The following is a 14238-nucleotide window of genomic DNA, read 5'->3' as shown; positions in this document are numbered from 1 at the left end:
TTGCAATATTGAAGAAATCAACTTGATATTTGGCATGCATGTGTATCTCGTGGAGCTGCACATTTTGAGTGGTGAAAGGTCAAGGTCATCCTTCAAGGTCAAAGGTCAAATATATGGGGGGGGGAGGGGGACATAGTGTTTCACAATCACATCTTGTTTTTTTCGTATTTTGGGCTTGCATAAATTTATTTGCCGAAACACAGAAGGGTCAGCGTTATTTAACACTACTTGCCGGTAAATTAAGCCTTTGTCTACCGCAAGGCAAGTAATCAATTGCATGTTAGAATGACTACAGTTTTTATTTAAGTAAATTATGAGAAGAAAGACGTGTATTTGACCCAAAATCTATTTCGTTTGTAAGGAATTGACTGAATTATTCTTAAAATCGAAAGAAATTAGTGCGAAAAGAATATAATGTTAACTGTGCAAATATATCTAGCGTGTGTAAAGAGATCATACGATAAATGATAACCAAAGCGTTCCGAAATTACAGGCTTTTTTGTTTTGAGTTGTTGTTTGTTGTTGTTGTATTAAGTGTTTGTTGTGCGATATTTTACAAATCTTTGTTATGTCTTCACAGAGTTTGTCGATACGTCTGAAGCCGACGCTCTTTTCGACAAGGTCCGAATTCTGTGCCTCATCCTCACGACAGAAGCTAACCTTCATACACGCGCACGCGCAGTGAACGCCACGTGGGCACGACGTTGCAATAGCCACTACTTCGTTTTACAGACACGTTACGAAAAAGATGACGTCATCATGACGCCGTACAACGATACAAGGAACAACCTCATTTACAAAGTTCGTCACGCGATGATCCACGCCTACACGAATCTTATGGGCACATTTGATTGGGTGTTAAAGGCCGACGACGATACCTACGTCATACTGGAGAACCTTCGCTTTTTGTTGAGTAATTATGATAAAGACAAACCCGGTTACCTTGGTTACCATTTCAACATGTACGTTGAAAACCACGGGTACATGAGTGGCGGAGCTGGCTACGTCATGAGTGTCGCTGCTTTACGGCAAATGGTCGATTCTGGATTAAACAATTACGCATGCGCACTGACTAAAACGTATTTAATAGCGGAAGTGAGCGAAGACTTTGAGATCGGGAAGTGTTTAAAAATAGCCGGTGTTCCGATTTTAAGTTCTATGGATGTTTTGGGGCGGGAGACATTTCACCCATATCCATTTGAACAATATTTGTTGGACTTTCTGCCCGAATATTTATACGACTGGTCGAATACTCGACCTCAGAGGGTAAGTGGGGCTGAAAACACTCACATTGTAATTCTTTAGTCTTATTCCAAAATATTGGTCTTTATGCTATCTTTTCCAGCGGTCAATTCCGGAAACATTTAAGCAATAAATTCTAAGTGTTATTTTCTTAAGCATACAACACGATATATATACTTGAAACTTTGCCGAGTGCTTACTAATTAAATAACAACATGTTATATACCAATAATTACTTTTAATTACTTACATGCTAGTGCATGGATTTGGATTTGTTTAATGTTCTTAAAAGATCATATGTCAACATTATAAAGATACATGGGATATATTTTTTGGTTTCGTTAGATCACGAATACATCCTATTTAGCGTTCAAACATATTACTATTATACTATTACGTAGGCTCTTTGCCATCCGATGATGGGAAACTCGTGAATATTGCTGGGCCAAGTGTGAGGTTTAGCGCTCTTAAACCGGTTTAAACCCCCAATGCGTTGCATTGAACGTTCCAAGGCGGTGACCCCAGCTTTATTCTTATATGTGTTTATTTTGTTTTGTTTTGTGCTGATGTGTCCAAATTTGGCGATTGGTCACTTGCCTTAAATAAAGGACTAATTAATTGTATATAATGAGAATGCAATACAGCTCCAGCAGCTGGAGTTGCACCACTTTATATATATTTACTTGTTATTCAAGAAAAATTACGCTTTCTTTTATGATCACTATACCAATATTGACCAATGGAATTATTTAAACTATATTTTCTCATTCAAGGGATACAACTGTTGCAGTCCATTCTCCATAAGTTTTCATTACATGAAGCCCGAAACCATGCTTATGATGGACCATTTGCTGTATCGAATCCATATACACGGCCGTAATACCGCGGGGAACCCGGCCGGAAAATCTATTTTTAGACTGGAACGCGTGGAAAACATGCGCAAACCGAAGGTTGTAATTGACAAAATTGCGTGAGGAAAATATCTCTAACTAAATTGAATCAGTCGTCAAGATGTCGAATGGTGGCCTCGTAATTTCGAGGTCATTGGTTCGCATTTCGGAATTTCGTCTAGACCACTGAAATAGTTCTGACACCAACATAGAATTCACTCACCTCTCCCCACCCATATGCATCTGCCCCAAGAGTGGACGGGCGACACAGTGATCAATAATCAAGTGATCAGCGAAAAAATATGAACGTCTGCAGAAGAACATAGCAAATGTAGCGTTTTAGTAAATCATCATGTATCCCTCCGCGGTCTATTTCTAAAGGGATTGTTTTCCCCACTGGTATAAAGCAACACTTTAGCAACCGCAGACATGCCATTGCGTTGTAATGTTCTTATAACTTATGTGCTTATGCATCATTTTAATGCATTTCCTCGGAACTTGAAATGTGAACTTTGGTGAAGCGTTTACTATGTTATGTTTGTTATGCCCCCCGGATCGATAGATCGGGGGTATATTGTTCTTGGCCTGTCTTTCATTCTTTATTTCTGTCTTTTCTGTCTGGCATTGTGTCCCAAAACTATAACCTTACAGTAAAGTAAAGTTTTGCAATAACTTTTGAACATAGCAACTTGATATTTGGCATGCATGTTTATCTCATGGAGCTGCACATTTTGAGTGGTGAAAGGTCAAGGTCATCCTTCAAGGTCAAAGGTAAACAAAAGCGGCGCATTAGGGGGCATTGTGTTTCTGACAAACATATCTCTTTTTTTTATATTGAAACGCTAATTTCTGGCGGTGTTTGCATTTAGGCAAGATATTTTCTTAGAAATAACTTAAAATGTGTTTTCTATTTCAATATTTTGGAAGTGAACATGTTGAACTTGCACAGTCTTAAATAAGAGAAAATCACACAAAAATACACGAAAATTTGCCGTTTTATAATTGGACCGTATGGGAATGTGATATACCGGAATCTCGCCTATAATTTCAGCCGTTGCATTAAGTTGTAGAAGTTATTACCCCCGAGTGTTGTGATAGTTTTGTAAAGTTATCATTCAGTTCAAAATATGTTCTAAACCGAATGAAAATGAATTATCTGTAAATGCTTAAATTGTCTGCATAACATACATCTCACTGATCAAAACCATAGATTATATGATTTAACATTCATGATATGTAACTAGTTGTGATTCCAATAATAGTATCTTAAAGCCAATACTTTGCAAATGCAGAAATCAATTTGGTTATATGCTTTGTACAAATTGTGTGTTTATTTGTTTCAGTCTCGTTTACAGAAAACTTATCAATTAACTATATGTTTGTTTATTGATAGATCATTGCATAATTGTAGAAAATCTGCTTGTATATACGAAATAATTGTGATGCGGTGGTATTTTTAATAGCTCACTTGAGCACAATCAGCTCATAGTGAGCTTTTGTGATCGCCTTTTGTCCGGCGTGCGGCGCCAATATTTGAATTGTTTACACTCTAGAGGCCACATTTATTGTCCGATCTAGATTAAATTTGATCAGAAGATTTGTGACAATGATATATCAATGATATGATATCTTGGACGAGTTCGAAAAATGTCCCGGTTGGTTGAAAAACACGGCCGCCAAGGGGCGGGGCATTTGTCCTTACATGGCTATAGTTTAACCTTGTTGACACTCTATAGGCCACATGTATGGCCCGATCAACATGAAACTTGGTCAAAAGATTTTTTCCAATGATATCATGAACGAGTTCGAAAATGGTTCCGGGTGCCTGAAAAACATTTCCACCAGGGGGGCGGGCAATCTTTCCTTAAATGGCTATATATGGCTATATATAAACCTTGTTAACACCCTAGAGGCATCATTTATTGTCCGATCATCATGAAACTTGGTCAAAAGATTTGTCCCAATGATATCTTGACTTCGAAAATATTTACGGTTGGCCGCCATGATGCGGGGAAGTTTTCCTTATATGACTATATATGGCTATAGCAAAGCCTTGTTAACACTCTAAGAGGTTTTTAGCTCAACTGAGCACAACGTGCTAATTTTGAGCTATTGAGATACCGTTGTCAGTCGTTCGTCTTAGCGTGCGTTCTTTTATCCTTTTCCTCTTTAATCTCTGGGAGGAATTCGACGAAACTTCACAATAATGTGCCTTGCGTGAATTGATATGAAAATTGTTAATTTCTCTCCGGTTGGTTGAATAGTGTGATCTCGGGGTCCAAAAAGTGGTTTCAAAATTGAAAACTTAAAAACATCTGCTCTTAAACCGCATAGCCCATTGTAGTTTTTACTTAGAATTTAACATCGTATTGTTGTCATCTATAAGTTTTGTTATTATGCGCGTACAGCCCAAACTGGCCTTGCACCGTATTCACCCGTTTTACATAGACCTGTTGAAGAAAAACATGTGCAAATCTTCTGGTATGAAATCTCAAAGAACCACGCTTTCATAGTACGCAGGGTCATCAGAGACACTCTACAAAAATTATTCAAATTATGCTCTGGGGTCAAAACTGACCTCGCCCATTGGGGGGGGGGGCGGGGGCACCAGCTTAACATGGTTTTCTATAGAGAAACACGTTTAAAACGGTCCTATTTGAACGCTCCAGGCCCATGGCTTTCATATCACCCCGTTTGTTAAAAAAAGTGCCACGTGCCTTCTAATTTCAATATCACATGGTACTTTTTTGCACCAAGGGGTGATATTTGGTTTGTAGATAATGTAGAGCTTTCATACAATGCTTGTTCGAGTTCAGCCCTTGGGATGAAAAGTGGCCTCGCCCGGGCGTCACCAGTTTTTCATTGACTTATATTGGGAAAATGTTTTAAAAGGATGTATTCTAAAGTCGCAAAGTCCTTGGCTCGCATATGGGATAAGCAAGATCCTCTACACAATTTTATCAAATCATGGCATTGGGTTCAATGGTGACCACGCCACTGGGGTTACATTTTAATCGTTACGTATAGAAATATGACTTTATTAGACATCTCTGCAGCCACTTGTCCTAACAATAAAACATCTCTGCAACAAATTGGCCCGACAACAGAGCTTGTATACTGTGTATATAGCATCAGAAAGTGGTCCTCTACATTGTGTTCAAATAATGTCTCTAGTATAAAACCTTATCACGCTATAGTTGTTTAATGTGAAATATGGGCGTTATTAGCAAATAAATTAATAACTTTGACACGTTTCTTCTCAAAAAGGACAACGCCAACATGTGTATTAATTGGTATGTAACATCAGAACAGAAGAAATGTTTTATTAACTAAAGAATATTCCAGCGCATCGTATTAACAAATAGATAATAGTATATACATCCGTGAACGTAATGACTAACACAAATAAGAATCAGATAGAGAGTAAATAACATATTTGTATAATACAATACACAATCTATTATTAATGGGCATCTTCTAATGAGGAAAAGATGATGCCATTGTTTTGTTGGCCTAAAATGAATGAAAAATGTAGGCATCCCTTATGGTTTATATGCTGTCGAAAAGTCTACGTGTGTAGCAAAAGTAGCAGTCTGTGAGCGTGTGTGTAAGATAGTGGAGATAAAGTGTGCGTGCGAGTGATGTGTGGTAATTTGTGTCTTGTTCTGTGAAAAATGTCATAAAAGCGGAAAGTGTCATCCCTGATTAGCCTGTGCGGACTGCACAGGCTAATCTGGGACGACACTTTAAGCACATGCATTATGCCCATTTGTCTCAGAACGCGACACAATTTATACAATGAACTGATTTGGCATATACATAACGTGTTAACGGACATTCGCGTTATGAGGCTACAAATACATTCATTCCGCAATTAAGTGAAAATACATGACAATAATGAACGTTGAGTTATTAAGAGAAAAATACAACTATTTCTTTTCCAAAGCATCTTATACAATAAATAGTTGAGTCGCGTTATGAGAAAACTGGACATAATGCATGTGCGTAAAGTGCGAACTGCACAGGCTAATCAGGGACGACACTTTCCGCTTTGATGACATTTTTCGTTTAAGAAAATGTCGTCCCTGATTAGCCTGTGCGGACTTCACAGGCTAGTCTTGGAGTTTTCTCAGAACGCGACTCAGTTATTTCCTAAGCGTTTCCTCATTATTGTCGTGTTTTCATGACCCGCGTTCTGGGAAAACTGGGCTTAATGCATATGCGCACATGCAAACCAGGGACGATACTTTCCGCTTTTGTGGCATTGTTCGTTTTAAAAAGGAGCCTTTTAAGAGAAAAATCAGTTTAGGCGGACAATGGTGTGTGCACAATTGGTAGGCATAATATGTAAACATATTATCGAATGGTCAACAATGCTTAACAATAGCATGCTAAAACATTATACAGCTTTTGCATGTAGAAGACATTGTCCCATTGAAGTCGGTTTCAATAACAAAGTTCTTCTATATGTGGCATAGATACTATGTTATAACAAAGGCAAAAAGACAACAAAGCATACATAAAAATAAAGACTCACACATATTTGTCCGAATATTTCTGAGAAAGGTATTTATGAAAATATATCAGATATCCTATATCTCTCATAGTTGACTATATATAAGACAAGCAAAGTATTTGATTGACAAACCCATAACGACTCTATCTTTAACGTATTATCATTCGAAAGCGTACGTTAAAATTTGGATTAAAGGTCAGAAATATAAAACGATCGTTCGCTCAACTGCTATTGGAATGAACAGGTATTAAATATATATAATTTACACGAAGACTTGCACATCAATATTTTAAGCTTGATTATAAGCTGTCTGGTAATTTTCTTAAATCACGTCAACAGAAGCCTAAACATAAAGCTGATTATTCATTTAGAAATATTATGGGAGTGGTATGATATACAGAATAACCGGTTGCTGCCTAATCGTTTTGCAATACATCAGGCTCGGCACGCAAAAAATACAAAATATAGCGGCTTGGCAAGCCTCGTCGTATTATTACAAGCCTCGCCTGATATAATACACAACGATCAGGTAAAAAATTGTTGCCATTTATATATAACCATAGAAATACATTTTCTCATTCTCACAATACAATTTACAATACAAAAGAAAATTCGCAAAATATTTTGTTATGCCATCGTTTCTTATGCTCAAAAAGAACTTTAATAACATGAGTACTTTGTAAGTGTTGACCGCACTGTCGGCATCGGAATAACGCAGTCTTTATTGTCCGGGCTAAAGTCCGTTCTATCATAATGTCTTTCGCTTTGCCGATTATAAGAGGCGTGGTGGTAAAACAATGTTATCTCTAAAAACATGGTATTCGATTGTTTAAACAGTAACCAGACAGTAAGATGATTTCTGGTGTAAACCATGTTGCACATTATCCTATTTATGCCTAGCGTCTAGAAAAAAGGCCTTGGCAAACAGCGTAGACCCAGATGAGACGCCGCATGATGCGGCGTCTCATCAGGGTCTTCGCTGTTTGCTTAAAGGAATTTCTGTAAGATATATTCTAAATAAAGAAAGAAATTTACTAGACATCCCTATTGTTGGACATAAATCGATCCAATTTAAAAGGATAGGAGAGTCCACGAGGCATAAATGGGTTAACCATGATATCTAATATTCATAACCATGTCTCCAGTTTTTATGTACAGACAGTTGGACGAATGACAAAATTAGAGCCCAGTGTGTCAGCAAAGTTTTAATATAGTCCAATGTAGTTTCAAGTTATTTGTAAACAGAGTTTTTATTCATTTGGAAAATCATTAAAAATAAAAGAACTTTGTAAGCGTTGACCGCACTGTCGGCACCGGAATAACGTAGTCTGTATAGTCCTGGCCAAAGTCCGTAGTATCGATAATATCTTTCGCTTTGCCGAGTATCAGAGGCGTGTTAGTGAAGATATCGTCATCTCTGAAAACATGGTCTTCCAGAATCTCGACAATGGCCTGAACCAAGATGGAGCATTGTTTTAGCCTTGTTTCGCCGTTCGTCCGATCGGCGGAATCTTCCGAAGGTTGATCAACTGGCCGATTGGTTTCCGTGCGTTGTTTTCTGGGTTTTGAGGCCAACTCTTGTGGAATGGTCGACATAATCACCAGGATGTCAGCGTCGCTCGGAATCTTTCGCTCGGAAGTCACCGGCGTTGCCTTCTTAATTACCAGTGGCTGCAACATTTCGAGGTTGTCCGCTTGTACGAAGAAAATCTTCGGTTTGAGAGCCATCGATGGACAGGCTTTTATTTTGTCGAAAATGTGGTCAAGCGGGATCGCCCGGTCGTAGAACTGTAGCCGGTAGTCTTTCAGGTGCCTGTTGACCGCTTTGCCTCTTTCACCGACCTGAAATTATTAAATTCAGTTTACCTTACACACACTTTACTTTTGACTTTTGTTTATTTTAATTTCTTAAATAATAAATACGATTCGGCGATAGCCTTCACCAGTAGTATTAATCCCTTATTGTCATAGTATCGGCCCTCCTCATGGTATCGTGACGAAAACCCCTTTAAAGTGCTTGACTGTACATGTTTTTCCATGTTTAGAAGTTTTAATTTATTTGCTGATTATCAATGACTTTTACGACGATGTTTCTCATGACATACGGTTTTCATTCGAAAGTAGGTCATGATAATTCCAGGGTGATGCTATGATTTTTAATTACGTAACACGCAATTATGTTAGTTTGTTAATAAATTAATAGTAGCTTTATCAAATGTTTTATATACCGCCTATTTTTATATAAAATGTAAAACTAGTTTAATAACAACATGAGCACAGGGATTTTTTCCATCTTAGAGAATGGCGCTGGACGGCCAATTTTTCAATTTCGTCACGGACATTTCATAAATCTAGCAAGGCCACAATACTTTACAAAAACGGCCATTTTTAACTGTGAAAATGGGACTTTTTTGACCTAAAACTGTCAAAAACGGCCATTTCACAATTAAAAATTACAATTGTGATTTAAAATTTTACATACGCACGACAAGATATTGACAGTGGTTAGGCTTTTCTATGGTTTTAGATAGAGTTTAACAGAATAGTGTTGATCTAAATGAAAGTGGTTATTTGTTGAAAGTTAATAAAAATATGATTTTAATGCATTATTAAAAGACATTTTTAATATGATGCAGGTATTAAACATTCTTTTACTGTACTTATTCTTAACTAACTGAATTTAACAATTTTTACAAGTTCGCGACTCGTTTTTATCACAATTTTCAGAAGTTTGCGACTCATTTTTCACAACTTTGAAAAGTTCGCGACTTGTTTTTTCACAAAGTGAGGGGCCAGGGCCGCTTCACAAAATCAAGAAAAAAAGCCCTGGAGCAGGAGTTTTGTTTATCTATTAAATTATTTCTTTTTAGAACAAGCACATGCGCATAGTTCAAAATCTTCGAAACCAATGAGAAGGGCCGATACTACGAGACAATTGTACATGAAAAATATAACATGGAGATAAGTCTAGCCCCTATTTTGTCAAAACATAGCAGATTTAAACGCAGTTTTCGTTTTTATGTCCAAGAAAACACATTTAACTATGTATTGACATATATCACATGCGTGTTTTTGCGTTTGTTCCCTTCCAAAATTCGTATGTATTCATTAAGAGGGCCGATACTACGGATAGACCTGCTATGTTCATTAACACTTGATGTGACGTCAATCTCATACAGCAACGTAATGGCCTTTGCCGGAAAATGTATATAACATATTATATTACACAACACAATGGTGGATCAGAGTTCATACAACAGTCTGTCAGTAATAATATAATTTATAAAAAAAATACAGTAAAAGGCAATCATAAAATGTATATGTAAATAATGCTAATGCTTTCGCTAACCTGCAGGTAAGTGAAGAAATGGAAGAAATATGCGTCAAACTTATGAGCGTTCTTCCCGAGCACTTCAAACACCTCGTCAACTTCTTCGCATGTGTAGTTTTTAAAAAGCTCCACTTTCATTTGGGGCTTCTCCTTTTCGTCAACTTTTATTTTATCATAAAATCGATCTCGGTAGAATCTGTCGAATCGAAAAACATCGATGTCCACCTCTTTTCCATACAGTTGACTAGCTTTGATATCAACTCGTATTCGTTGTTTGGCGTGGTTATACGTGCCTATCGGGGAGTCAAGGCAAAAATATACCACTTGTACTCGTTTTGCTTTGGTTCTGTAAATGGGTGAAGAAAATTCTCCGTCGGTGAAGATCTTGAATTCGTCTTTTGGCTCTTCCATTGTTTCTGAAGAAATATAAGTGATAAGAAAAGTGATTAATAAGTAAAGATGCAGGAAAGTTGCCATTGAACTGATAATTCATTATGTAACTAATACGATGAACGTATGTTTGCAAATAATTGTAAAATTGCAGATAATAAATAAACACGTATCTTCTTGTTCAGAAAAAATAAAATAATGTTAAACAACGACAAAAAGGAAATTGTTTTTATTACTGTATGAATTTGAAAATAATTTGTATCGAGTACTGTTTATTGTGAACTTTGGGACTTCATTTTGCGTTGTGAATTTGGGTACTGTAGTTAATTAATGATACTTTACTTCTTGGTGAAAATAAAGATTTGTTCTACACATTCACAATTATATCTTTGAGAAATTTAAGGGACTGAGGCTTCAAAAATCTGGTATCTTATATTAAATATAACATTATAATGATACAAGTCTACTGTACTACGGTATATTAAGAAATGAACATTGAATAAAGAAGAAAATATTAATCGGTAATATTTAATGAGATGATAGATAAACAAGGGACAAAATTGTCACAAAACCAGGTTTTCATTGTGAAAAAAAAATCTGATAAAGGGAGAAAACTCAAACTGAACTTTTGAAATGAACAAACAAAATTAACCCCCTTTGTAAGTTTTTTTTTTTAATCTATTTTTAGTCGTGGCGACCTTGACATTGGAGATATTGACGTGATTCTTTCGTGCGACACACCGTCCCATGATGGTGAACAAATGTGCCAAATGATTTTAAAATCTCACAATGAATGACATAGTTATGGCCAGGACAAGCTAATTTATGGCCATTTTTGACCTTTGAACTCAAAGTGTGACCTTGACCTTGGAGATATCGACGTAATTATTTCGCGCGACACACCGTCCAATGATGGTGAACAAAATGTGCCAAATGATTTTAAAATCTGACAATGAACGACATAGTTATGGCCCGGACAAGCTTGTTCCGCCAGCCCGCCAGCCAGCCAGCCAGCCCGCCAGCCAGCCAGCCAGCCAGCCAGCCCGCCCGCATTCGCCAATCTAATAACCAGTTTTTTCCTTCGGAAAACCTGGTTAAAAACAACAACCAAACATGTTTGTTTACCAACCGATCAGATATAAAGCTCGCGACAGCCACACAACTTATTTGGCATAGTAAATTTAAGTATAAATAAGAAACATATTTTATCTATGTCAATAAAAATATATCTGGTGGTAAAAAGGTAGAAATCCGTCTTTTTTGCGCTTTAAAACTTAAAAATAATCGCGTTTGTCGAAATGGACGTATACGTATAGAAATCCTACTTTCGGTTTTAAAAGCGGTACCGTTTGAAAAATAATAAAGTACTTGCTAACTAGACTATAGATTTAATTGTATCTATGCCAATTAGAATATATCTGGTGGTTACAAGGTAGAAATCCTTCTTTTTTGCGTTTTAAAACTTAAACATAATCGTCGTTTGTCGAAATGGACGTTTACGTCTAGAAATCCTACTTTCGGTTTTAAAAGCGGTACCGTTTGAAAATTAATAAATTACTTGCGAACTAGACTATAGTCGTCTATAGATGTAATTGCATCTATGCCAATTAGAATATATCTGGTGGTTACAAGGTAGAAATCTTTTTTTGCGTTTTAAAACTTAAAAATAATCGCGTTTGTCGAAATGGACGTATACGTATAGAAATCCTACTTTCGATTTGTAAAGCGGTACCGTTTGAAAAATAATAAATAACTTGCTTACCAGGCGAAAGATTGAATGCCACTTTTGCACGCTTTCAAATTGCATCTATATGTTTTGATTAACATGTATTTCATTCCAAGGTCAGAGGCAAAGTGTGGGGGCTTTAAAAGATATTCAAGAAACGATTTTCGACAGCTGTTAACCACCGGCGCTATTTTTCTTGTTAGACTTTGTAATATACTCATGCTTATAAAAAACGTATTTGTCTCTCAATGCGAAACCACCAAATAATATACAATCAAAACTAACCTGATTGGCCACTTTTATTTTTGTTATTTTCTTAGAACTGAATAGACGAATAACACGATATTTCTGTATAATACATTTTTCTTTATCTTTTTATCGATTCATGAAACAATTTCTTTGAAATATTCTTCAGAATCACTGATCCAAAACGGGTGCAGTTTTCGGGCCCTTTCCACTATATACATATTTTCTTTCTGTCATAAACATTTACTCATTCGACCTGGCCCCCCCCCCCCCCACACACACACACACGTTGCCTTTATATTAAATCATTTAAAACAAAAACGTTTGAAAATATCGTAAGAGTTCAACCAACTTTCAAGATTACATCTAATCTTCATAACCATTTCCCCAGTTTTTAAGTATGGACTGTTGGACGAATCACAAACTTAAACTCAATGTGTCAAACCAATTTTAAGATAGTTTTCTACTTTTATGACATCAACTTTTTATTTGTTGTTTAAAGAAATAGAAACTCGAATTCGACATGAATTAGTTTCTTATGCGAATTTTTCTCACATTGCTGTTTGTACGAATACGTCGTCAGAACTTCTAAAAAATAAGTTATAGCAAAATTTAAGTATACGAGGAAGGAAAACATTATAGATCTCTCTGCTTTAACCAAATTTATGCCTAGCGTCTAAAAAAGGCCTTGGCAAACAGCGTAGACCCAGATGCGGCGTTCCATCAGGGTCCGCGCTGTTTGCTTAAAGGACTTTCTAAAAGAAATATTCTAAATATACAAATAAATATATTAGACATCCCTAATTTTGGAAATAACTTGATCCAATTTAGAAGGATGTGAGAGTCCACTAGGCTTAAATGGGTTAACAATGTTAGGGAATAACACTGATTTTATTAACGTGCGGAAACGAGACACATGGAGAATTATTCAGTTTTACAATCCGCATTTGAGACATCCACATTTGTTTGAACACAAATTAAATACTAATTAAGATTTCACAAATGTACCCGATGGGGATGGAATAGACAGTTATCCCTCATTTTAGTTACATTTAGTCCTTTTCGTATTTTATATACGAATATAATAGCCCAAGATATTGTGTTGCACTTTAAATACAAGCTAACACTATCGAGCTACTGAAATTTGAAAACGAAACTAGGAAGTGGATTCTTTAATAAAATGAGTCAAATTAAAACGCCAGCCGTAGAAAAATGTACAGGTCGTAGACATTATACACACATCTTAAAGTACGTTACTTTACACTTCACACACGTAAACACTGAAAAGAGTATGAACAGTTTTAAAATCTAACAAAACAAGCCCTACCTGGTTTTTCCCAACATCTGTTTGTTTATAAAACGGGATATATCGACTATCTCCGGAGTCTTCCGTAAAATATATTCATGCAATAAATCGTCTGCTGATCCAGAGTGTTTAGTTTACGCGAGTATGGTGGGCTATTTTAGACAAGCGTCCTGGTATTTTTTGTCATTAAATGGAAATGTTCTTAAATCTTTTTAAAGTAACATAAATACTCAATTTCAACGAACATTTCGCAAAATATTTCGTAAATTAAAGTTAACCCATAAAAAGTCAGTGTTCCTTAAAGCAATAGCCAAAATTAAAACGCTATATGTGGTATGGTAACATTGATTTAAAGGTACCTTTTCACAGATTTTGTCATGTATTGAAGTTTGTCATTAAATGCTTTATATTGATAAATGTAAACATTGGATCTAAACAACTCCGATAAAATAACAAGAATAAAATGAAAGAAAGAAAAAAAAGTAACACTCAACTGGGCTCGAACCACTAGCCCCTGGAGTAAAAGTCTATCGCTTAGACTTATTAGGCTTATTTTACCCCCCCCCCCCCGGAAAAAAAAAATGCGGACTG

At 36.3% G+C, this 14238-nt stretch overlaps 2 protein-coding genes across 4 annotated transcripts in view; one reads left to right on the top strand and one right to left on the bottom strand.

Annotated features, from left to right (window-relative positions):
- LOC127842689 (glycoprotein-N-acetylgalactosamine 3-beta-galactosyltransferase 1-like) overlaps nucleotides 1-2371 on the top strand; it is a 47435-nt gene extending 45064 nt beyond the window's left edge. For all 3 annotated transcript variants that reach the window (XM_052372326.1, XM_052372327.1, XM_052372328.1), the window contains 2 exons: nucleotides 581-1266; nucleotides 2016-2371. In XM_052372326.1, coding sequence (XP_052228286.1) covers nucleotides 581-1266; nucleotides 2016-2216 — 887 coding nt within the window. In that variant the 3' untranslated portion in view covers nucleotides 2217-2371. The remainder of the gene's footprint in view (nucleotides 1-580; nucleotides 1267-2015) is intronic.
- Nucleotides 2372-5439: 3068 nt separating this feature from the next.
- LOC127842693 (uncharacterized) lies at nucleotides 5440-13738 on the bottom strand. The gene is made up of 3 exons (XM_052372367.1): nucleotides 13669-13738; nucleotides 9998-10395; nucleotides 5440-8490 (listed from the first exon to the last, which is right to left on the bottom strand). Exons 2-3 carry the CDS (start codon nucleotides 10388-10390, stop codon nucleotides 7918-7920), a joined length of 966 nt encoding a protein of 321 aa, XP_052228327.1. The 5' UTR covers nucleotides 10391-10395; nucleotides 13669-13738; the 3' UTR covers nucleotides 5440-7917.
- Between the last annotated feature and the right edge of the window lie 500 nt (nucleotides 13739-14238).

Source organism: Dreissena polymorpha, chromosome 8 (genome assembly GCF_020536995.1).
Source record: "Dreissena polymorpha isolate Duluth1 chromosome 8, UMN_Dpol_1.0, whole genome shotgun sequence".
Classification (NCBI taxonomy): domain Eukaryota; kingdom Metazoa; phylum Mollusca; class Bivalvia; order Myida; family Dreissenidae; genus Dreissena; species Dreissena polymorpha.
Note: the sequence above shows the minus strand (reverse complement) of the source record. Positions and strands in the feature narration are given on the sequence as shown.

Bases quoted from the DNA above. Each gene is read 5' to 3' on its own strand.
- LOC127842693 (XM_052372367.1), bottom strand. From the start codon at position 10,390: ATGGAAGAGCCAAAAGACGAATTCAAGATCTTCACCGACGGAGAATTT. The intron at 8,491-9,997 runs GTTAGCGAAAGC...TAATAATTTCAG, and splicing joins ATTTCTTCACTTACCTGCAG to GTCGGTGAAAGAGGCAAAGC.